This window comes from Carassius carassius, chromosome 25 (genome assembly GCF_963082965.1).
Source record: "Carassius carassius chromosome 25, fCarCar2.1, whole genome shotgun sequence".
NCBI classification, from domain to species: domain Eukaryota; kingdom Metazoa; phylum Chordata; class Actinopteri; order Cypriniformes; family Cyprinidae; genus Carassius; species Carassius carassius.
In genome coordinates, this window is record NC_081779.1 from 2405261 (window position 1) to 2429591 (window position 24331).

General features: G+C 32.6%; 1 protein-coding gene across 1 annotated transcript in view; it reads right to left on the reverse strand.

Annotated features, from left to right (window-relative positions):
- The window catches only part of LOC132103899 (integrin beta-8-like), a 30558-nt gene extending 10441 nt beyond the window's left edge, over positions 1-20117 (reverse strand). The window contains exons 1-10 of the mRNA XM_059508963.1: positions 19472-20117; positions 16856-16941; positions 15262-15433; positions 14890-15136; positions 12151-12316; positions 8565-8723; positions 6013-6108; positions 4233-4322; positions 3653-3796; positions 944-1301 (exon numbers count right to left, since the gene is read on the reverse strand). Coding sequence (XP_059364946.1) covers positions 944-1301; positions 3653-3796; positions 4233-4322; positions 6013-6108; positions 8565-8723; positions 12151-12316; positions 14890-15136; positions 15262-15433; positions 16856-16941; positions 19472-19562 — 1609 coding nt within the window. The 5' untranslated portion in view covers positions 19563-20117. The remainder of the gene's footprint in view (positions 1-943; positions 1302-3652; positions 3797-4232; positions 4323-6012; positions 6109-8564; positions 8724-12150; positions 12317-14889; positions 15137-15261; positions 15434-16855; positions 16942-19471) is intronic.
- Positions 20118-24331: the final 4214 nt, after the last annotated feature.

The window sequence follows — 24331 nt, forward strand, 5'->3', positions numbered from 1 at the left end:
TTCTACACTGTGCTTTAACTTTGCCTACATCATTAAAATTATTGCAAATCCTGCTGTGCTTCCGACTCATTTTCCTGCTTTTGTTTTGTTTTCACAGCTGTTGTGTTTTTCCTCTCCTCTCCTCCGAGTTTGACACGGTGTGTGTGTGGTGTGTGTGTGTGTGTGTGTGTGATGACTCGGCCCCTCCCTCATGCCGTATAATTGGTTGACACCTCGTGTATGATTGACAGGAACAGAATGTGAGGCTGATCAGACAGTCAAAACGAATATGTGCGACTTTAGGCCTATATAATAATTTTTTTGTTCTTTAAATTAGTCAATTATTTTAAATAAAATAAAATGCATCCATTATTTCATTATTACATAATGATTTAATTTCTATAGGCTATATTTTTTTAAATAGAGTCGGCTCTTCAGATATGAGTCGGCTCATTCGCGAACGACCCATCACTAGTAGGATACTTATCAAAACGGGCATTTTTACATAATTTTTGTGTGAATTTGTCCATTTTAAAACAATACTTCAGAGATTTCTTATATTTGTGCGCGTTTGCGAGCATGCACAAATCTTCTCACTGCGTGCGCACTTTCAGCACCCGGATGATGACAGAATAAATGACTGCTCATATTACAGCAGTCATTCACATTGATCAAGAGTGAATGGTTTGTCCAGGTATCGCTATTGTTGTAATGTCTGTGAATCCAGAATGCGCATCCATCAACAGAAACATATATTAGTTGAACCCAGTTTGTTTTACGTGATATTTATAGCAAACCAGCAAACCATACAGATGCTTTGTCAGATTTAATTTGAACCGCGGTCCCAGCGTGTGCTGAACCGTGTGGGGTGAACCGAACGGTTCGGATTCTTTTCAGCGAACCGTGCCAGCCCTAATATATATATAATATATATATACGCACACACACACACCTCAGCACTCACCTCCACACACCAGGCCCTTCACATACGGACAGGAGAAGTCGTCCATCTCACAGAACTTCCCGTAGATGTTCCCCAATCTGCTAGAGTCGCACACACACGTCCCACATCGACAGACTCCTCTCCCGCTGCAGACGGGTTCACTGCGGTCCGCTCTACAGACGGCCGTCTCCGCGGGACAGGGCGAGGGATCGGGGTCATCACGACAGCGGCCCGTCTCTGTGCAGACACACCCACAGTCCTGACGGATCCGTACGGTAACGGACTCGTTAAATCCCACCGGCCTGACGCTCATCAGAACGTCCCGATCGGTGCCCTCGGCCGGACAGCAGCTCATCCCTACAGTCACCTTGAAGAAAACCTTGAGACCAGACAAACATAATGTTCAGTCACACAAACAGACACTCGGTTCAGAAAATATCTCATTTTTAAACAAACCATGTGCTACAGTGTTTTGTTTTATATATACACCTCTGTTCAAAGGTTGGGGTCAGGAAGATTTTTTTATGTTTTCGAATGAAGTCTCTTTTGCTCACCTAGGCTGCATTTATTGGATAAAAAATACAGTAAAAACAGTAAAAATGTGGAATATTATTAAAATAAAAAATAACCATTTTCTATTGTAATATATTGTAAAATGTAATTTATTTCTGTTGTGCAAAGCAACAAAATCATTACTCCATTACTTTTACTTTGTACAGTATTTATTAATATTTTAAATTAGCATTTATTTTAACATTTTCAGTTTTCATTTTAGTAATTTTATGTTTTTGTAATTTTATTTTTATTTGTTTTATTTAATATTTTTTTATTTATCTTTCATATACATGTACGTTTTATTTTATTTATTATTATTTTTTTATTAGTATTATTTTATTATTTATTATTTATTTATTTTTATTTTCTGTTCTATTATGTTCAGCTTTATTTCTGTTTATTTTTTTGTTTTATTAATGGTGTTAATTCACTACTGCGTGCAAAACATTTCTAATTTTCAGTTACATTTTGTAAGGTTTTTATTGTAATATTTACATTTTGTTTTCTATTTATTTAGCTTTAATTTGTTTATATTCCAGTTTCAGTTTTATTAAAGTTCTTTAGTACTGCAAGCCAAACATTTTTAATTTTCATTTAAGTTTTTCATATAATATTTGTATTTTATTTCACCTTTTTTTAATGTTTTGAATTTTTTTTTGCAACATTATAAATGTATTTACTGTCACATTTGATCAATCTAATACGTCCTTGTTGAATAAAAGCATTAATTGAATTAAAAACAAACAACAGTGGTGCAACAGTATTATATTTGGACGTCGGTCTCTCTGCTATGTGACACAGGTCACGTGATCATATAAAACAGCTTATAAATGTGTGGCATTATAAACATTGCAGCACAGATAATAACTTCCATCAGCTTGCAGTATTTTCTCTTAGGGACGCTGCTGCGTGCGGAGCAAAAAACACAACAAAAATACAGTAAACCTTTACACTACAAATCTCCAAGGCATGCTATAAAGATTATTATATCATCAATTTCACCATCATCCACTTTTTCTTTGACACACAAAAAGATATGCGTAAAAGAAAGCTTTTGCTCTCCATGCAACAAATGCACTGTAAGTGTGCTCTCCAGCTCCAAAAATAGTACAAAACAGTATGGAAGCATCATAAAAGTTGTTCATAAAACTCGTTGCATTTGGTTATACAGTATGAGACACACAAGAGGCTTCACTGACACTAACCCTGCTGCTTTGTGCAACTTCACAATTTACTCGAACGCAAGGCTGCATTTCTTTGATAAAAAAAGACATTAAAATCTTTAAAATTGTGAAATATTATTACAATCTAAAATAGCTGTTTTCTATGTGAGTATCTGTTAAAATGTAATTTATATTCTGTGATGCACAGCTGTATTCTCAGCATCATTCCTCCAGTCTTCAGTGTCGCATGATCTTCAGATCATCATGAAAATATTCTGATTTGCTGCTCAAGAAACATTTCTGATTATTATCAATGTTGAAAACTGTTGTGCTGCACAATATTTTTGAGGGAAACTGTGATGCATTTTATTTTTCAGGATTCTCTGATAAATATAGATAGTTCAAAAGAACAGCATTTATTTGAAATGGAATATTTTGTAACATTATAAATGTCTTTACTGTCTTTTGATCAGTGTAATGCATCCCTGATGAATTAAAGCATTCATTTCTTTAATACAATGCACTAACAAAATACAGTAGTGCATGTACTACTTTTTTGGCTTTGATAGCCATTATTCACCATGATGTTTTATTGCATAAAATAAAATAATGTACTACTTTTATATTACTTTGAACAATGAACAATGAACGTACATTGACTAAAATAAAAAATAAATACAAATTAAATAAGCATGGTCACCATGAACGTTCACTGCGTGCAAAATCTCCTTTTAAATGAGAGAAAATTTAAATCATATGGCTTTGCGCAACACGAAGGTGAGGAAATAATATTTTTGGCTGGAACTATTTTTGAGCAATTTTGGAAGAGAGCTGAACTGGATGATGACATCACCGAGCATCCTCTTGCATTATTGACAAACTGTTTTCCTGTTTAAAGCTCTTTGACACAATCAGTATTGCATAAAGCGCTACACAAATAAAGGTGTACTTGACCTCAAACGCAGCATCTCTGTTCACCGTATAGACGGATATACATTAAAGGCTTTCGTACTGTTTGTTTGGGCTGAACACTGGAACATTTCGTGCTTCCAGAAGCAGTGGATCCGTTGGGGCAGAAAGCCGTGACGTTCACCCGGAAGCGAGGAGCTTGTGCGTCCTCCAGCTCGATCTGCAGCTCCACATCCGACAGCAGCTTCTGCAGGAGAAACGGACAGAGAGAAACAGAAATCAAGAAAGGAGAGCAGCTTAAAAAGAGCCCATTGTCTGGAGCTAAGACGGCTCTTGTATAAGCAGGTTCACGGGGGAAAAGGCCATTGGTAAAAATAGCAGATCACAGCATTTTTGGCTCAAGCATCCGAGGTCGTTCATAATACAGGCTTCTGTTCACCATGCATCAGTGGATTTTAATGAGGACAATGCATTGTTGTGCTTGCGTCGAGATTATTCCTCTCCTTTAACGCATGCCGGAACCGATCCTGGCATTACAGCCTGTGTTTTTCCCCGTTAAACCGAAAGCAAGCGTTCTGAAATGTTTGGGACCTTCTGCACTTCTAATTTAATTGCCCTCGAGTGGATGGAGAGAGCAGAGTGTTTACTTTCAATTTAGTGAAAGAGAAACTAAAGCTGTTTACCTTGTAGGCTTGCACTACTAAGTCTTTTAGATTAGATGCTTTGGGAAACAGACGGCCCACATAACTTCCAGGAATCAAGTCCAGGAGATCCTGTTCAGAGAAAAAGATGAAGCATTTTAAAAGGACAAGTTCTGTTATGTTGAAAGCAAAAATGCGTTTACAGTAATTGAGAGCGTTAGCCCCACCCACTTTTTCAACGCTGGTCGTTCTGGAAGTAATTTTTCTGTTACTTTTTCCCAAAGGGATTGTAAAAAATGTCTTTGTTAAAGCGTAATGAGTCATGAACCAAACTTAGAGGAAAATCACAACATTATGAAGTTTTATTTGAAGCCAAAAAAAGACGACAAGACTACAATCCCATAACGCATTACAAACGACATAACTGAATTTAACATGATTGTGAAATATTAAAGTATTAATTTAAAGTTGTCTTTCATATAAAAATATTTTCGCATTTTGAGATCAAATTGAGATGGACTTTGCGCATATTCCCTGCCGAGCTCTGATTGGTGGAATTTTCTTGTACAGCATCATGTGAAATTTTATAAAAATAAAATACTTATTGCATTAGATTGTATTAAAATTACACTACTAGTAATTTTATGTTTTTATGTATTAATGTATATGTATTTATTTTAGACAGTAACTGATCAACATGAACTTTCATTGTTTAAAAATGAATAAATAAATGTATAAATAAAATAAAAAATACTCTACTACTACTTTTATGTGTTTATTTAATTTTAATTTGTATTTTATTTATTTTTTTGACAGCCACTGGTCACCCTGAACTTTAATAAAGAAATAAAATAATATAATATAATAAAAAAAAAAAAAAATGAAAAATAATATAATATAATATAATAAAAAAATAAAATAGAAATACACTTCTACTTGTATTTATTTATTTAAATAGCCGTAGGTCACCATGAACTTTCATTGTATAAAATAAAATAAATATATGAATAAATTAAATAAAAAAAAATACTCTGCTACTACTTTTATGTTTTTATTTATTTATTTGTATTTTTGTTTTTTTTATAGAATTTTTTTGACATCCACTGGTCACCATAAACTTTCATTGTATGAAAATATTGCTATTTATATTAAGAGAAAAACAAAGCTTAAATGTAAATGTATGGAGACCGACTCGATTACATCATTTGCAGCGTTCCTTGCCAAGCTCTGATTGGTGAAATTTCGCTGCATAGCATCATGGGTAATGTAGTTTTCCACCACAAATTCAGCTTTTAAACAGGATTCATACTAAAACATGTGACCAGATGGTTTCAACAAAAGCACATACCACTGATTTACAACCTCAGAGCTCACAGTTGTCTTTATAGGTTTATTAGTTATTGTTAAAAATCAATCTCCCGATGGAGAAAAATAATTTTCTACTTCCGGAAGTCACTTAGTATGGAAGTGATCTAATGTTAAACTACAATAGATTTTTGTTAAATCATATGAATGCATGAGTAAAAACAAGTTAATTTGAGTTTCTAAAGCCAACACTTATAATCATTCAAGGTGGAACTATTTTTGCATGAACTTGCATGAATTTTTTTATGTGCTTTTTTAACACAGAAGTTGCATTTAATCCATAATAGTAAATTGAGTCAATCTTTTTTCATGCACATATTTGTTAAACCAGCACTACAATCACTAATTGAACAAGTCACGGTTTGTGTTCCCATAAATCACTGCCAGTGTTGAAATCACGGTTGCGTAACGGATTGATTTCTGTAGGAGGAAACATCCAAACTCATGGTGAAATTACCTCATACCACTGATATTGCACCTGGTCCACCGCAAAGATGGAGTAAACGCTGTTCTCCAGAAGTTTCTCAGCCAGTTGAGCGATTGTTGGGTGCTCCTAAAAAAACAACAACACAATCTGCTGTTGAGACTGCAGTGCTGAGATAAACGTGTGTGCAATTTTCCATTGATAAATCATCATGACAAACATAAATGCAAACACGGGATATTATGAATCATACAAAAAAATGCTTTTGGACATGCTTCCATGGTTCTAGACATTTTTATTTAAAGTACCATGAATTATAATCATTCATTATGGTATATATGAACAAAAAACATGTTTTTTTTGGACATGGCACCATGGTAATACCATGTTATTATTTGAGGTACCTTGCAGAACCATGTCCATTCTATGGTATATAATAACAATAACATACTGTGGCTGAATTAACTTAAACAAAAACTATAATAATTGTTTTTGTTAATTAAAATAAAGCTACAATAAAAGGAATATTAATATTAGATTAAAAACTCAAATCTCAAGTCAACATTAATTTAAATTGAAGTACCAAAATTACTAAAACTGACAAAATAAAATAAATCTAAATAGAAACATAGAAAATAAATAATAATAAATAAAACATAGTAATAATAATAATTGAAAAAAATTACAAAAGCACATAACAAAGTGACCAAATCTTAAATAAATAAAATCTTAAATCTTAAATATAAAAATAAAAGCTAATTCCAAAAATTTATAAATAATCTAATAGTACAGAAATAATACTATATTATTAATATTAATATTCAATATTAGATAAAAAGCTTAGCAAAATTGCCTTGGTAACTAACTGAAATAAGTTTAAGCTGAATGATTAAATGACTTAAATGGAAAACAGAAATATATCATTTTTTTTATAAAATGACAAAAGCGTATTGAATTACTACAACTTAAACTAAAATCAAAATACAGAGATTAAAACTAATTCCAAATATGAATAAATACTATAAGTACGTATATGAATAATACTATATCATCAATATTAGCATTAGTGATACCAATATTAGATTTAAGAAATACTCACATTAACTAACTCAAAATAAGTTTATTGATTTACTAAAATTACCAAAACTGAAATAAAAATTAAAGTTAAATAGAAATATTAAAAAAAAAAAAAAATGACAAAAGCACATAAAATTACTAAAACTTAAACTAAAGTGAAAATGGAAAATATAAAAAAGCTCATTTGAAATATTAATACTATAATAGTACGTAAATAAAACTGTATTATTAATATTAAATATTAGATGGAATATTTGACTTGGCAACTAACTGAAATAAATTTTAACTTACTAAAATAAAAAAGTTTCATAGAAACATTTTAAAATAAAAAGTAATAATCGAAATGATGAAAGCACATAATGATTCTTGATCTACATTTTTTCCTCAATTAATTCTTCTGCTGTGCAAATAAATCTTTACAACTTCACAGTTGCAGTTAATGCTTTTTGTTTATAGCTGGAATCTCTGTATATGTCAGTACTGCCTTATTAAAAACAGGAGTGTGAATCTTCACGATTCAATTCAATTACAGTTATCATTTTCAACTCAATATCAGGATGCGTCACATTCTCAGTTTTCAATATTACTGCACACGGCTACATTTTCATATACATTTTATATCAAATTTATTTGGTTCAAAATTAACTTTTTAAAGAATTACTTATTTAAAATAAGTGTTCAAGTCTCTGAAAGTGACAATAGTTGAGGATTTTTCTTTTTTTCCTCGAAAAAGAGTGTCTAATGTGTTATGTCTTAAGTCAACGGACGTATTTACTTCTGACAAAAGCTGATTTGGCTTTATTAAAATGTGTGCATTATCGCATTAAATAAATAGTCTAAATAAGTTGTTCAGATGAACAAAGCATGAGGTTTTCTTGCATAATTAACATTATAATTGTTTGGTCAGACAGTTCATATATAATATATTCACATTAATAAATGTGGAGTTATGTTCTGTATGCTAAATATGAAAACAAGCGTATGTGCACGGTAGCCATAACTGCGCTTTGCATCTGCTGATTGCTGATTGAGATTTACATGCTTGGCCAACTGACCCTGAAACTCTCATTAATGCATCAATTTCATAAAAAAGTATCTGGAAATGCACGTGCATTTAACCGCAGCAGAAAATGAGCTTCAGGACAACAAACATAAAGTGCACGTGAAAGTTTGTCAGTGCACGAGCTTCGTGCATCTAATAGTAATGCATTCCAAATGTGCAATGAAGCCCACTGCATCTTTACCGTGCACATTTGCCATATGTGGGAAAAATAAACATGCTTGAAGAGAGAATCGCGATGCATCTGAGAATCGATTTCTTTCTCCCACCTCTAGAAAATACACAAATAAAAGCTATTTCAATGGAAGAACTAATTCTGCAAGCCCGTCCTTACATGTGTTTCATACAGTATTTTAACACCATTAAAAAGAAAAGCATTTTTGAGGGAAAGAGAGATGGGTTTGTAAACTGAGCTTCGCATCAAGTGCTTTGGTTTGGTTAATCGTACCATAGTTGTAGTTTTTGAGTAGATGTTATCCTCTAGATGGCAGCGGCCGTCGTGAGGAACCACGATCCCAGCCAGTTTACTGTCCAGAGCCAGATGAGACGGCTGGTCTGTCATAACCAGCAGCAGATGCTTCGCCTCGGGACGCCATCCGACGTCTTTCTGCAGAGATGAATCAAGATTTACAAATCTGCATGAGAGTGTGTTTAGTTTACAGCTCACTCAGCAGTTGAATCATTTCTACATAGTGTGCATCTGTAGTGTGTTACTAATACACTGCTGGAGCGTTCAGCTGCCAGGATGAGTAACGTTTGATCATGTCTTCAGAAGAAGAGAGCTGTGACTTTGATGCTTTACAATCTTCCTCGACAGATGATAAAGCATGCAAAAATAAAGATAATAAATCAAAAAATAAAGAGGAGCATAAAAATATACAAACTATGAATATATATATATATAAAAAAATACATACTGAAAATGAAACAAAGAAACAATAAAAAATAAATAAAAACTACAAAATGAAAATAAATAAACTGTAATATTATAATAGACTCTATGCTTGACAGGTGATAAAATATGCAAAAAAAATGTAATACTAAAAATAAATACAAAAAAGACAAACAATAAATTCAACAATAAAAACAAACAAATTAATGAATAAAAGAATAATATAAATAAACAGTAAAAAATGTAATACTAAAAATAAAATTAAATAAAACGAATAAAAAAAATAAAAGAATTAAAAGCAAAATAATAAACGAACAAACAAAACCAAACAAATAAATACAAAACAATTAAACATCCAAAAACGCATACATGTAAATAAATAAAAATATATAATAAAAATTTAATCATAACTCGACATAAAAGATAAAACAAATAATTAAAAATAAACATTTCTAAAAACACAATAAAAAAATAGCAGTAAAAATTATAACTAAAAATAACAAATAAAAAACTAAAAATAAATAAATAGTAAAAATAAGTTAATATATAAATAAATAAAAAATAAGAATAAATAAATAAATGAAATAAAATAACTAATACAAGACAAAGTGCACTATTGAGGATTTTCAATGAGTATTTTCTTAATGAATCATTACTTAAACCATGTCTTAATGAAAGAGTGTTTTGCATATTTAAATTTTTGCCTCACAGATAATTAATAAATAAATAAATAAACAGATACTAATCAAATCAGAATATTAAATACTAAAAGTAGAACAAAAAATAAATAAGTCACTAATCATCTGTTACTAGTTCAACACAAACTGCACGAGTCGAGTGTTTTCAGCTGCCAGGAGTAATGAGTAACGTTTGACTGAAAAACCCAGGCCAGATGCCCACAAGAACTACCTTTTAAAGCAACAAGCGCTAGTTAACCAACAATCTGTAACTCATGTGAAGGATAGTTAACGTAAATCTGGAGGTCAGCACGCTCTGTGCCAGAGAAAAACACCTCCTCACGCTGCCTCGTTTCACTTTCTGACTCTCAGGAGGCATGGAGAGAAATAATGAAGACTGAAACTCATTCAAGCTCACTTTCCAGAGCACAACCTTTCATGCATACAGCTCAGAAAGCAACAAACCGCAGAAATTCAAGGGAAAAGTCCCAGCAGCCGGATAAAGAGGCTTTGTTGCTGTAAAGCGCCTCGTCCCAGCTCTCACGCTTTCACTACGAATGACTGTGAAGGCTGAGAAACTCGCCTCTCTCATGACTGAGCAATGACATCATGCTCTGCAAACAGCGGCGAGCTGCGGCTGATTCAGCGCTTCGTGCTTCATGAATGCGCTGTTTTCTCTCGCTGTGGGTCTGCAGGCTCTTCAGGAATCTTTCCCGTTCCCAGACCTGAGACACGCTGTCCCTGGAGCGACCGCAAGAGAGATATGTGCTGATGACACAGGAACAGTCATGCTAACGGACCGGGTTTCTAAGCTTTTAGGAAAATCTTTCCTGAGGACCATATTTGCTCAGACATCGAGGGAAGAGAGCAAGCTGCTGGAATTATTAGTGGTGTGAAGGCATGAGAGAGGGATCTGATAACACTGAGTGTCACACATTAGTGTGGAAAATATAAATAATAACCCTGCACTGTTTAATTAATCACTCTTGAGGAGGAGGGTGCTGTTACTTTGCTGATATATAATTAATACAATTTTAATACATTTAAAAAAAAAATCAATTTAAATAAAATAAAATTAAAATTAATTGTTTAAAGTAAAAATAAATAAATGAAAAATTAACAAATTATAATATATTTTCATTTACATTTTTGAGTGATTTGAGCCAGTAAGAATCCACCTAAAAATGTTTTAAAAAATTATAAAAAATGATTACAATATACATATCTTATTAAAAGTGACAAATAAGTAAATAAATTAGCAAATAAACAAACAATAATATCATATTGTCATTAGGATTTAAAGGTGATTTGAGCCAGTAGGAAACCGAATAAAATAAAATAAAATAAAATAAAATATTAAAAGTGAAAAATAAGTAAATAAATAACTTAACAAATTAACAAACCAACTATAATATCATATTGTCATTTAGATGTAAGGGTAATTTGAGCCATTAAGAAACCACCTAACAAAAAAAAAATAATAAAAAAACTGTAATATCACATCATTACAACAATAATAAAAACAAATATATTATTAATTATTGTATATATTAATATATTATTAATAGTTTTTCTTAAAATAAATAATAAATTAATTAATACATACTACTAATAAAAACAAATAATAAAGAAATACATAACAAAATTACTAACGTAACAATGATAAAATGAATAAATAAATACCACAAAACAAACTCATAATACTAAGAATAACTAAGGAATAAATACTAATATAAAATGAAATGTAAATATAACATAATATAATATATAAAAATAATACAACTATAATATCACTAAAACTAATACTAGCATTTTTACTTGAGCCAGTAAGGAATGACCTAGAAATCACCCTTGACAAAAAAAATAAATAAAAATAGATACATAATCAATTCAATAAATAAACAATAATAATATAATCACTCATAAAAGTGAACTGTAATATTATAATAATGTAATATAATATTATATTTGTTTTGTTTACGCTTGTTTTTTTAACTTAAAGTAAACCCTGTGATATAATTCAACTTTGTTGTGTATAATTCATAGTCATAAGCTTGTTCAAAAACTTGATTATTAAAAAAAATAACATCTTTCTCTTTAAATAAACATGAGCCCAAATATTCAAATACCGTCCCATTGGAATTATAAGGTTCTATCTGACATTTTTGTCAAAATTGAGTTATTCACATATTCGTATTCTGTGTCAACGTATTAATTTTTTTAATGTTGTGTACATTATGGGCCTTTTTATTTAAAAAAACAATAAGGTTCTATTTACACAGTCGAATGGAACACTAAAACTTTGAAGCTCAATATCTCAAAACTACTCGGAATGCAGATAGAACCTTATAATTCCAAAGGGACGATACAGTATTTCTTAAATACAATGACCATCTCTTATCAGTGTGGTGGTGATTGTTTGCAGGTATGTTCATAAATGCAGTGCATTACTCGGCTGTGTTTACCTGACAAACAGTGGCCTGCAGCATGGCATCGAAGCCTCCCTCCGGTGTGTCCATATTCCCAGAGATCCTCTGCTCCTGAATGACCCGTGTGAACTCGGTCATGTTGTGTGTGATGGGGAGGATGTGGATGAAGCCGTGAGCCGGCCTGCAGTGCACCTCATAATCACTGAGACAGAGAAACAGAGAGATTTACAGCATGACATCCACTGCAGATTCCCACACGAGTCACAGTGAGATCACCGCCCAATGAAGGATACCCTGGACGGCGTTCCCCTCCTGGGACACGCTCCGAGATTCCCATAGGAAAGACTAATCACACATCAGATCGCTCATCTGTTTCTGCTGAACAGAGAGACGGAGAGAAAGCTGTTTTTGTCTCCCGCTTCTGATCTAGAGTTACAGGAGAGATCCGTCAGACTTGATATTGTTAACTAGAACGGTTAAAAATTATTGAAATAAAATTTAACGTCAATATATTATGAAAAACTTAAACTTAATAAATGCTAAAAAGTATTAGATGCATTGCCTTTGGAACTCTCTGAAATAAAATGAGCTGAAGCACTATAATTACTAAAACTGAAACTGAAATAAAAATAAACGAACTACAGAGAAATATTTACAGATAAAAACGACAAAAGCACAACAAAATAACAAACAAAAATTAAATAAATAATTACAATATGTACTAAAATTACTAAAACTGAAACGGAATTAAAAATAAAGGAACGCTACAGAGAAATATTAACAAATAAAAATAACAATGATATAATTTATTTTTAAAATATATATATATATATATATATATATTTTTATTTTAGTCATTATTTTTTTTTTAGTAATTGTAATATTTATTATTATTATTAATAATATTATTATTAATAAACTGCTTAACTGACTTAAACATAAAAGCAAAGAATAACAAAATAAAAACCAATACAATAATAATATTAATAATAATAATAATAATAAGGAAATAAGTTACTAAAATAAATTACAAAAACAAAAATATAATTACAAAAAAAAATTATAATAATATGAATAACATTTATTTAATTATGATTAGTATTTATTTTTATTTAAGTCATTATTTTGTTTTAATAATTGTAATATTTATTATTATTATTATTATTATTAAACTGCTTAACTGACTTAAACATAAAAACAAACAAAAAACAAAAACCTTAATAATAACAATAATCAAATAAGTTACTAAAACAAATTACTAAAAAAAAACATATAAATACTACATAATATTAATAATTAAAATATTTAGTATTTATATTATTGACTTATTTTTTAGTAATTATTATTTGACTAATTTTAGTACTTAAATGTGCTCTCCATATATTTAAATAAAAACAGTAAACGTAACAATGATTAATAAATACTATAGCTGCATATAAATATGACTGAAATAACACTGTGATCAATTGAGGACAACATTTATTAAATTTCATCTTAGCTGATGAATTTGTCTGTTTATTTTCTAAAGAATTTTAATAGAAACATTTGAGACAAAGTAAATACTCAACAGAAGCTCAAATGCATGTTTTGTTTATACCAGTTTATTCAAAATAGAAAATGAAATACATAGTTTAAACATTTTGGATGTCTCTGGTGGCAGTGTCACTTTAGCGAGTTGTTTTTAAGGTCTAGAACTTCCAGGGAACAAATATATAAAAATGATGTCCTTTCTAAAAAGGCAACAAAAGGTTTCACAAGAGATGTAATCTGAACAATTTTCTCATACAAAAAACTGAGCTGTGTGATTCTGCGCCAAGCTCAGTTCAGAAGCATTGAGTGCACAGCGATACTCAGTAAAAATATTTACAAAAGAACTCAAGGTCTCAAGTATCAACTCACATGCTTCTCCTAAAATCCCTTCCCAAAAAAATAAAAAGTAGATGCATATGAGTCAAACATATATATAGCTGTAAAATTACTGACAGTTTAGATAATTTGTTATGAAATATTTGACTTGATTGTATCTTTAACCTGTTTACTGTCACACGCATTTTTGAACTTAGACTTGAAAGTGCATGATCCAAACCTAAATTTTTATAATTCATGATTTAAAACATTTTTTGTGACATGAGTTTGATGTACAATTTTTCATGATAATGCAATGTTTGAATTTAAAATGGGTTTCAAAGGATGAATTTAGAGATTTTAAGTTTTCAAGTGATATATAATTTCTGATTTTCCTAAACTGTGATAAAAAAAAGGCTTTTTTTGTGACAAAGGTCAGAACTTTTATGATATGATAAATGATAAATATTTTATGATAAATTAATCTATTACTTTAAATATTTTTTTAACAAAAAAGATTGGTAAAATATCTATTAAGGAGTCTTAGACCTTTCCAAATATATATATATAGTTTGTCATGATTAGATTAGGATTTAATTGTAATATATAGTGAAGTAGTCATAAGGGGCCCACCGAGGGGCCATGTGGCAGTTAACAGGTTAAATAGCATTCTAGTCAGGAGAAATGACTGAATTAATTGTTAAAAATTATTTAAAAAATACTTAAAATATTAAAGAAAATACATTTATTATTTATAAATTTATTATTATTTAATAACTTAAATATTTTAAATAATAATGTTTAATTATTATTTGATTTTTTTATTTCAATGTCTCATTATGAGAACAGATTAGAGCCACTAAAGAGTTGTTTGCATTTTTTTCTCTGCTATGGGCTGCTGTGCTGCAGTTTTGTTTCGGGTGTGTTCACCTGCAGGGGTTCAGCAGTTTGGAGGGGTGCACGTCGATGTACGGAGACACCGGTTTATCCACGAACGAGCCGAAGCCGACTCTGAAGTCGCTGGAGTGTTCCTTCATCAGATGAGACAGAGCCAGGCCCGCCGTCTTCAGCCGGTCCAGATTATCCTGCATGGATGCCGAAACGTCCACAAGATAGTACAGATCCACAGGATAGCGCTCCAGCTGCTGCACTTCCACCACGAACGACGCCTCGCCGCCTGACACAGGAAGTGACATCATCACAACACTAGATTTAGAATTGCTAAGGCATTGCTAAAGTGTTCTTGGTGGATGCTAAACCGACTGTGTATCAGTTTAGAGGTCTACTGAGGACAGATGTTACCTGCTCGTAGATGGATGTTAATCTCTCTCGGTGACACCTGTGTGCTGCTGATAGAGGCGTTTACTTCCACTTTCACATTTGGGTTTTCGATGAAGGCCTCTTCACAGCCCCGGACTCGCAGGTCAGACACAGATCCGCATCGCTGACTTGCATGAGCCCCGTCTAGAAACCTCTGTCAGGGTAAACAAACCATCAGAAAGGTCAAGGGTCACCGCAAACGCTGGCTGTTTAAAGAAACAAGGCGACTGCTGTGTAGGGTGGCCTGATTTAAAGTACACAGAGCGAGCTAAAGCTCTTTAGCTCAGAGATTATTGCTGAGATGTTGTTCAGAGATTAGTCTGACTGGTGCAGAGCGAGCACCACACTGACTTAATCAACTTATTTGCTTAACCAGGATATAATTCTTTAAATTCTTAAATCCCAGGAATATGCATGACTTTCTTTACAAAAAAAGCATTTAAATGAATCGTTCGTCCCAAGAAAATAAACACTCATTTTTGGATGGACTGCCTTTTGATTAATAAAAAAAAAAATAATGTCAAACACAAAGGAATGTGTTTAACATAATCTTTAAAATATTTCTTAAATACTTGCCTCAGCATTTAGTGTTATTTTAGTATTATTTACATACTATTGTAGTATTTATTAATATTTTCAATTAGCTATTAATTTATCTTTTCAGTTTTCACATTAATTTTTTGTAATTTTTGATTTTACCATTATCATTTATATTTTTTATATTTATATTTAGCTTTATTTTATTACAATTCAATTCGTTCTGTTTTTTACACACTTTTATAATAAATATTAATAAATATTTTGAATTAGCTTTTATTTCTATATTTTTATTTTCCATATTTATATTTTTTATATAAATTTCTATTTGGCATTAATATATATATATATATATATATATATATATTTTTTTTTTTTTATTTTTTTTTTTTATTTTTTTTAACAATACCTAAACTTATTTCAGTTAATTGTCAACTTTAAAATTTGTTTAAAGTTTAATTTTTTTTTTTTCTGTTTTTTTTTTTTTATTTGTTTAACAACACTAATAATAACATTGCTCAGAATTCATAGCTCAAGAGACTAAATGCAGTTTCATTTAAACATGAACTTGGTCTCAGATGTTTATGAAATAAAAATAATAGGCACAATTTAATAATAGTTGAACCTCACTGGTATCTAACTGAGATATTACATTATTAGATTTCATGTGCAGTTTGTCTTTCCTACACGTTCAGAAAAAAAGGTACAAAATTGTCACTTTCAAAAAGTACTCTATGTACACTTCAGTTACTAAAATGTACTTTCAGTGTACTAATATGTAACATTCAGGGGTAAATCGGGTAAAAAGATGCATATTTAGCTTTTGTACCTTTTTCTGGGAGTGTATGGGCATATCAGAAGTTTCCGCATTTCTATTTTATGGGTTCCCACGATCACTGATGCATTCTGGGGATTAGGGCTCCAGTGCTTTATCACTAACAGACTAAACACGAGCACTTCACACACTTACAAACCTTGAGCAGTGTGCCGAGGTACAACAATAGTAGCTCACACACACACACACACACACACACATTACCTCCTGAGAGCACCAAGCACATTCAGGGCCGCGTCTCAGACAGTCTTCACATGTGGAGACGAGGGAAGACAAGCATCTGTTTTCCGCTGAACACAGAAACAGAGACATTTACACATGAATGAGCGAGCGTTCACATCTTCAGCGGGCTTTGTGTCCAACACAGACCCTGTTCGGAAAGAATCTGTCTCTGACAGATAAACAAATAATGAAAAAATTGGCTGGTTTCAGCTGGTTTTCCAGCCTGGTCTGGATCCAGTTGGTTTTAGAGGGGTTTGGACCAATTCTTCAGCTGGGAAACCAGATGATCAATCAGCTTAAACCAGCTATGTCCATTTTAAGCCATCTTTTTTTTTCTTCTTCCTTTTTCTTTCAGCAGGTAAAACCCATTACAGTCACTATACAGTATGGGGCAGTGGCGGATCTAGAAAATTTTGCATGGGGGGGCAAAGGGGTGGCAAGAGGTCTTGGCAGGGTGGCAGGGGTACATGGAATCCCTATATATGAATTGCTTTAAAAAAAAAACACAAAAACACTTTTAAACTACAGTAGTTATTGTTTAATCATGCCCTTACACACTACAACGTTTTTTAATTCACAACACACACACCAGTTATGTTTAGACTACTTAATTCTATTGTATTTGTTATTTCCCCAGTTGTAACCTGGTTTCATTGCTGTGATATCTGAGAGGAATTGGATTTAATAGGACTGCTTAGGCTTAGCTAATCAAATAATAATAGATCTCCTAACTGGCACTGTATTGTGTGTTGTAACGTAACAGCCCAAACTAAAATTGGGTATTTTTATTTAAAGTAATTAATTAATTATTAAAGCGATTTAAGGGAATAAAGAAAAAGAAAGGCTTGTTGTATTAGTGAAATAATTGTAACTATTTGCAACTAATATTTTATTTTTAATTTACATAAACGAATCAAGGAAATTATAGCATATTTTCAATTCAAAAAGGCAAAATTTAATAAATAAATAAAAAAAGTTGAACTTTTCTATTGTAAAACAGTCAAATATTAAATTATCTACTTACATTTTACCAGGCATTTGTTAACTTATATAATAATTTTGACATTGATGAGCTAGACCGCTGAACTTTTAGTCTTCCTAACAACAAACAGAGCGTTGCGTAATGTAGTGCATCAGAGCAGCATCAATAATAATATCAAGTGAATCTCTTATCTGCATCTTAAGTTTATTGCCAATAATAATGACAGGTTTGCGAACGTGAACTCGGTGAGCTCGCGCAAAACACATCTTCAGCACAGCGACTCATTTAAACGCCTCTGATTGGCCGATGTGATCAACAGACATGTCTGTGATTGGCTACAATGCTCAACGTTGCAAAAGCACGTCAAAAGTACCTTTAATGCAAAGGGAAAAATATAAATAAAAATGTAATATGCACTGTTCATGATTAGTTAATCGCGGCCGCTGTAATCTTATTCACATTTGTTTTTCTGATGAATTGTTTTGCTCTGTGAGAAAGACAAGTTAACAAAATATTCGTGGCTTTACTAAAAACTTTCGGGGCTTAAGCCCCATTAGCCCAGCCCTATCGCTCCCCCTCAATATTTTATATTTTTTATTAAGCTGTTCTTGTCTTTACTAAAATCAAAATCAGGCTAATCAAAGAGAAGAGTGCTCTTACAAATCACGAGGGAGCGATTTGACCGCTGATTTTGCCTAACGTAATAGACTCGCTGTTTTTGCTGATGCTGAATCGTCTTTAGCATACGATACATTCATTACAAATGTAACTTTAAGTTAAACGTGTGTTTAAACGACACCTGGGGAAACTCACTTCACCTTCAGAGGATCTGACCGGGGCAGCTCAGTCTCTGGTTACAGGGCCACCGCACCGAAGCAGACTCGCTGTGTGTATGAGCCAGACTGAGCGAACGCCGCTCTGCACGTTTGAATCAGGGACGTAACTAAGTATTTGAGGGGCAGGGGGGAAGGGCGAATAATACATTTAAAATTAAAAATTAAATTGTTCACTTTTGGTAAATGTATTGGACATAGTGGTGGGTTGTTTTTGTAAGTACAGTTTTTGGATCATTAAAGTTAGGGGGGCACCTGGGGGGGCAAGGCTCTAGAGTGGGGGGGCACCCCCCCCCCCCTGCCCCCCGTAGATCCGCCCATGGAATGGGGCAACTTGTCACAATAGAAACCTGCTGGTTACTGATTTCAGTAAAATACCTGTGTTTGAATTCTACTAAACACTAACTAACACAAACATAAAAGACAACGATATAAAAGCCATCAATGGAAACTGATAAAAAAAAGGACATTTATGAAAAATTACTGTTTTTTAGAATAGTATTTCACTTAAAATATAGCCTACTTTTAATGTATAGCCTACAAGTGTGGTGTTCACTTATCACCAAACCAAACTACCCAAAATGATACTGGAATAAGTGGACACTTTTAAACCAACATAAAAAACTCTGTGTGGGTGAATAGAGTTTTGACCCAAAAACCTTGTTTTCATTGAGCCATAAACCGCGTGACAACTTGCCCCGTGTGTAAACACTGACTTTCCATTCATTAGGGAAAAACACTGAAACGCGCTGTGAAAGGGTTACGATCGACAGCCAAACTCACCCGAACCGGACCTCACGAGCACGAGCACGAGCACGAGCAGCAGCATGCGAAGAGCAACCAGATCACAGTATGGACTCACGCAGGAAATCATAGCAGCATCGAGAGCGCGTGTATGTGTGTCTCCAGCGTTTGAATAGCGACTGAAAATCCCCCGGGAACACGTCAGACCCTCATCCGCGCGAACAAAGGAGGGCGATTCGCTTCACCAAGCAACCCTCCTAATCCAAATGTCCAGATTCAGACGAAGCGCGGCGGAACCGCAGTGCGCGCTTTTTGTGATCATTGCGCGCTTTTACGCATCGGACGCGCAGGTGACGCTCCGTGTCTTTCATCCGCGGTCTCCTTGTACCGTCGCGCAAAGGTCACCGCCCGCGCGTCATGCGTTAAAGGTGCACGGCGACGTAAGAAACGGCATTCATTGCTGTTCATTGCAGTGATTTTGAAAGTGGAGCTGATGAACGCCCACCGATGCGAGCCCGGACTGAGTCAGACCGCGCTATGATCTGGGATCAGCCTACTGTACCAGAGGAGGAGCACGAGTTTTATTGCTACCCGTGAGCTTTTCTTCTGCTTAAGAATGATGGGTTGTCGGGTAAAAACCTGGCAGGGCTTGAATTAAACTTCTCTGCACCAGGGAGGAATTTAAACTGTGACGAGTGCTTGGCTTTCTGACTTTTTTTTCGGAAATATGCTTCCATACTAAGGAAGGGAATAGTTCACTCAGAAATAAATATTCTGTCATTTACTAACAAACCTGTTTGATCTTTTTTCTTCCAAATAGATGTTTAGCCTAAATTACACACTGCTGTTTTTCATACAATCAGAGTCCCTTCTGCTCATCAAGGCTGAATTTATTTGATAAAAAAAATGCAATAAAAGGAGTAATATTGTGAAATGTTATTACAATTTAAAATAATTTATTTTTGAATATACTTTCAAATTGTATTATTCTAATAGACTGATTTCAAAAACAGTTGCTTCATGTTTTTGTGGAAACTCCATCATACATTTGTTTTTCAGGATTCTTATGATGAATGTACAAGTTCAAGGTCATAAGTTGTATGATTCACTTTTACGGTGTATTTTGTCCCTATTGGAGTTTAATGTCACTTGTCCTTATTAACTCTCATTTGTATTTCCATGGACGAATGAAAAATCATTTGGAATAACAAGTGGTGAAATGACGGCAGAATGTTTCATTAGTGTACTATAGCTTTAAGAAAAAGGCTTTTACTGAAGTCTCTCCAGATGTTGCACTGCATTAGATGTGCCATTAAGAATGCAGTCAAAAGGTATTTTATGTAGTCATTTAACAAACAGATCAGATTTCATTTTGAGATATTTTGAGCCCGGCCACCATTGTTTATTTCAGTCATGCACACCAGCAAATAACAGGCCATCTCTCCAATATGAAATGAGTGTTTCATCATGGGTGGAGGAGAAGGACAATGGTGTCTCCTATTCTCCAGACACAAGCTCAGTGGAAGCAGATTACGGGAGCGGGTCCAGTATTTAGGACGTGTCCCGGTGGAGGGACGTTGTGACTGTCACAGAGACGAACTGTGAGGAACAGAGGAGAACGAGAGAAAGGACGGTAAATCACTGTGATCTGACGCCACTGTCATTATGCTGTAATGTAGGTCATGATGGCAAGACAAGAGCTGACATTGTTTCTGTGACTTATTCAGAACAAGTGACACTTCATCAAATTTACTTAGGCTTTGTGCTAAACTGCAACAGACAGCCATGTATGATTTATATATATATATATATATATATATATATATATATATATATATATATATATATATATATAATTGTTAAATCACCCAAAAAAAGATTTGGTCATTATATACTTTCCATCTTGTTCTTCCAAAATGTAAAAATATATTGAAATATGAAACAAATATATATATATATATATATATATATATATATATATATATATATATATATATATATATATATATATATATATATATATATATATATAGTTAAAGTAAAGAATCTTATAAAACAAAAGTTGGGAACTACTGTCTGTTAACCTCAAAATAGAACAAAAACCAAAATAACAGCATCATTAAATATTGAATACATATACATTTAACATAACATTGTGTGTGCATGTATATATATATATATATATATATATATATATTTTTTTTTTTTTTTTTTTTTTATTAAATGTATATGTATTTATATATAAAATAAATCTTATGAAATTATATATTTATATGCTTTTGAAAGAATATTTATATTAATATTAAAATATTAATGATTAAACTAACTGTTTAGTATTTGAACATATTTTAAAATGTAATATATTCCCATGAGCAGAGCAGAATTTTCTTTTTATTCTCTCATTCCTTTTATTTATTTATTTGAAATAGAAATATTTTGTAACATTGTAAATGTCTTTACGGTCACTTTTGACCAGTTTACCATCCTTACTGAACAAAAGTAAAATAAAAATTATATATATATATACCCCCAATTTTTATATAAACAAACAAGTCTTTGATGCCATAAATCTGAAAAATCAAGCTTTCAAATCTCATTTTGATTAGCATACAGGTTAAAAAATTATGCGTTGTGCTAGATTTGACATTGCTTTTCTGTTAAATAGAAACAGCAAATGGGTTCAAAACTACTTTTTTTAAATGACTCTTTTTTTATTTTATATAAAAGCTACTTAAATGCTTGACAGTCGCTTTTATACTTCCAATACTTGTTCTTTTTTAGTTTTGCTGACTTTTATTACTCTAAAATGTGGACGTTAGTAATAATGAAGACTGGCAGGCCGTGTATTCAGTGTGATTGTAAGATCACTGTGTGCTTCTCATCCTCCCCCATCATGTGCTCTTCTCTGGCTGTTGTTTTTCTTGCTGGTCGCTTGGGCTTGAGGCCACGCTGGTCTGGTTTAATCTTCCTGCCACAATACATCACATTCCCCTGCTTGGACCGCGGGTCTCTCCGCTCGGGCTGTCCGCTGACCCAACGGGGATTTTTGTCAAACTCCCAAACAAACGCGTCTCTCTGGATAGCATCACAGTTATTTTCTCTGCCATGACATGTTTTGGTTAAAGCCTTAAAAGGCCAGTGACAACTTCAATATTTCACTTGTTTCGCATGCTGTAAAACACATGATGAGTTCAGTAAATCAACTCACACAGGCTCCGTTCCAAAACCTAGTGAGCTGCCTAACTAGACAGCATCTTAAAGGTATCATAGCAACCATCAAGACTTTAGAATTCTAAAGCATTTTAGAATGCTTTCGATTTTTAGAATGCAAATACATTTAGAATTTAGAACTCTCAACATTTATATCAACACTAAAATGGTTCAGTCTAATTAAAAGTAGACTATTTTATCCAATATTTGTGTGATTTTATGCTTATTTGAGCTTTATCAACATGCTAATGTCCAACACTCTTAAGTTTTGAAATGGACAAAGGGAAGAATGTTCTACATAAAGGTCAAAGGTCACTCTACCTCAGGGTGCCATTCCTCACTATCCGGCTCCTGGACTCATCAATCAGTGCTAACAGGTCAAAGGGAAACTGCTGCAGGTTAACGGCATAAACACTTGCTAAGACGCACCAGCCGTCTCCATGGGCTTCTCGCAGGTTTGCACAATGTTGAAAAGCTTTTAAAGCAAAATGTTAAGAGCAAAAAGACCATAATTCAAGTGGTTTTTACAATGTTCCTATATGCATTTGATAGGATGTTTAAGTTCTCAATTCTGGTCCTGTTACGTTGATATAAAGTAAATATTAAAATAGTAATTAATTTAATATAAACTGTCATATTTAAAAATGCTGAACTGAGTGCTAAATGCCTGTTACAGTGTTATTTTATTATCACTGAGATACTATTATATTTTATTAATTCATCATTATTTTACAAATATTTTGAATCCATTTTTATTTTTCAATTTTTTATTTTCATTTACATTTTAAAGTAAAGTTTCAGTTTTGTTGTGTTGTGTTTTTAAAATGTCTATATATTTTTTTATCAATTTTTCTTTCAGTTTAAGTTTGAGTTATTTAGTACATGTGGTATTTAGTTTTAGTTATTTAGTACATGTGATGACACATTTGTGGTTGTTAGGGCGTTTCTAGGGTGTTCTGGGTAGTTAAGTGAAGAGTAGCACATCAGGAAGAAAACTCTTCAGTAAATCTGAAATGCTGTACACAAACTAGCTTTGCCTTGTGTGGCTTTAAGATCAAGTTTAGATCATAAGTGTTAAGGTCTTTCACAGATCTTTCCACTTTACCATTAGAAAGGGGAAGATGTACCGAAATCCCCTTCTACTGTAGATGCTTCTGTGCTTATCATGCTGTGAAACGAAACCCCAACATATTTATAGATCTGAAATGGAAACACCCACACACTAATTCTTCATTAGCGATTGATCAAAGCTTCGTCACATGGCCTAAACAATTATGCATTTAGACTCAGAGCAACAAATGTCATATTTCACCATCCTATTAAATAATGCATAACTAATAAATAAAACAAAGCATGTATAACATTTTATTGTATTATAATATAATAATCTTTATTTGACCCTCTAACTCTAGGACTCTCTATTCTAATTCTATACTTTATGTAAAAAATTACTTGCACTCTATTTGTTACTAACTGCTTGTTTTCTTTAAAAACAAACAAACAAACAAACAAACACTTGCTTCTCTAATCTTATTCTTTGTTTTCTTTTTATTTATTATACAGCTAAAAAGCAAAAAATGCAATGCAAAAAGAGCTAATGCAAAAAAGGCCTCTAACACTAGCTTGCTCTATTCTTTTTCCTATTCTGTTAAGCTAACTTAGACTTGTTATAGCACTTTTATATCATTG